Genomic DNA, 1250 nt, shown 5'->3' with positions numbered 1-1250 from the left:
CCCGTGTGAAATGCCACCAGGTCCAGGGGGACACTCAGTATCCCCAGGAAGCCCAGACCAGTGCTGTTGCAGCCCCCAAAGAGGAGTTCCCCTCCTCCCCCTTGTCTGTCCCTCAGGGTTCTCCCCTGAGCTCCCCTGCTACTGGAGATCACCAGGAGCTTCAGGAAGCCATGGCCCCTAGCTCTCCTGATGCAGGGCCCTCCTTCTCAGGATCTGATAAAGGTGCCCAGGGCCCAGAGGAGGAAAGTGCAGGTGCCTCCCAGGCAGCCCCTGCCACTCAGAGCCCTCGCAAAGATCCTCTGACCAGGAAGGCCAGCATGCTGCTGGAGTTCCTGCTGGAGAGGTCCACCAAGAAGGAGCCCATCTCGCAGCACGCCCTGCTGAAGGTCGTTGGCAGCAAGTATAGGCAGCACATCCCTGAGTTCCTCAGGAGAGCCTCTAAGCACATGGAGCTGGTATTTGGCCTGGAGCTGACGGAAGTCGACCGTAGCAGGAACATCTACGCCCTCATCAACAAGCTCAACCTCGGGGGCGATGAAGGTCTGAGTGATGAGGGGGGTGTGCCCAAGTCTGGTTTCCTCATGGTGCTCCTGGGCATTATCTTCATGAAGGGTAACCGCGCCACCAGGGAGGAGGTCTGGGAATTCCTCAGTATGTTGGGGGTCTATACTGGGAGGAGGCACTGGATCTTTGGGGAACCCAGAAGGCTCATCACCAAAGATCTGGTGCAGAAGAAGTACCTGAAGTACCGACAGGTGCCCAATGGTGATCCTCCACACTACGAGTTCCTGTGGGGCTCAAGAGGTTGTGTTGAGGCCAATAAGATGAAGGTGTTGGAGGTGCTGGCCAAGATCCACGACAGGTCCCAACTTCCTTCCCAGACCTCTATGACGAGGCTCTGAGAGATCAGGCAGAGAGAGCAGGGCTGAGAGGCACGGCCAGGGCTCCAACCATGGCTGAAGCCAGTGCCCCTTCCAGGGCCAAGTCCTACAGCTCCTCCCACATCTAGGGAGGGAGGCCCAGACACTTTCTTCCCTTTTGTGTTGGAACAGAGCTTTCAAGCTTCTAAATAGTAGAGAGTAATAGGGTGGAGGGAACAAAACTTGTATGTTCTTTACTGTTATATGTAGTAAGGGAGTTTAGGTACAACTCATTTTAACAAAATATATATCTTTTTTCCTTTATCCATAGGAGAAATATCTACTGAAAGTTGATTTAAATTAAGGAGATGAGGGAGGAGTTTAGTATTT

The 1250-nt window shown here is 53.8% G+C and overlaps 1 protein-coding gene across 1 annotated transcript in view; it reads left to right on the top strand.

Moving 5' to 3' along the window:
* Positions 1-902, top strand: part of LOC104988299 (melanoma-associated antigen B17-like) — a 1178-nt gene extending 276 nt beyond the window's left edge. The window contains exon 2 of the mRNA XM_010839584.1: positions 21-902. Coding sequence (XP_010837886.1) covers positions 21-902 — 882 coding nt within the window. The remainder of the gene's footprint in view (positions 1-20) is intronic.
* Positions 903-1250: the final 348 nt, after the last annotated feature.

The sequence above is a fragment of the Bison bison genome, unplaced genomic scaffold (assembly GCF_000754665.1).
Source record: "Bison bison bison isolate TAMUID 2011002044 unplaced genomic scaffold, Bison_UMD1.0 scf7180017864120, whole genome shotgun sequence".
In the NCBI taxonomy this organism is placed as follows: Eukaryota; Metazoa; Chordata; class Mammalia; order Artiodactyla; family Bovidae; genus Bison; species Bison bison.
Note: the sequence above shows the minus strand (reverse complement) of the source record. Positions and strands in the feature narration are given on the sequence as shown.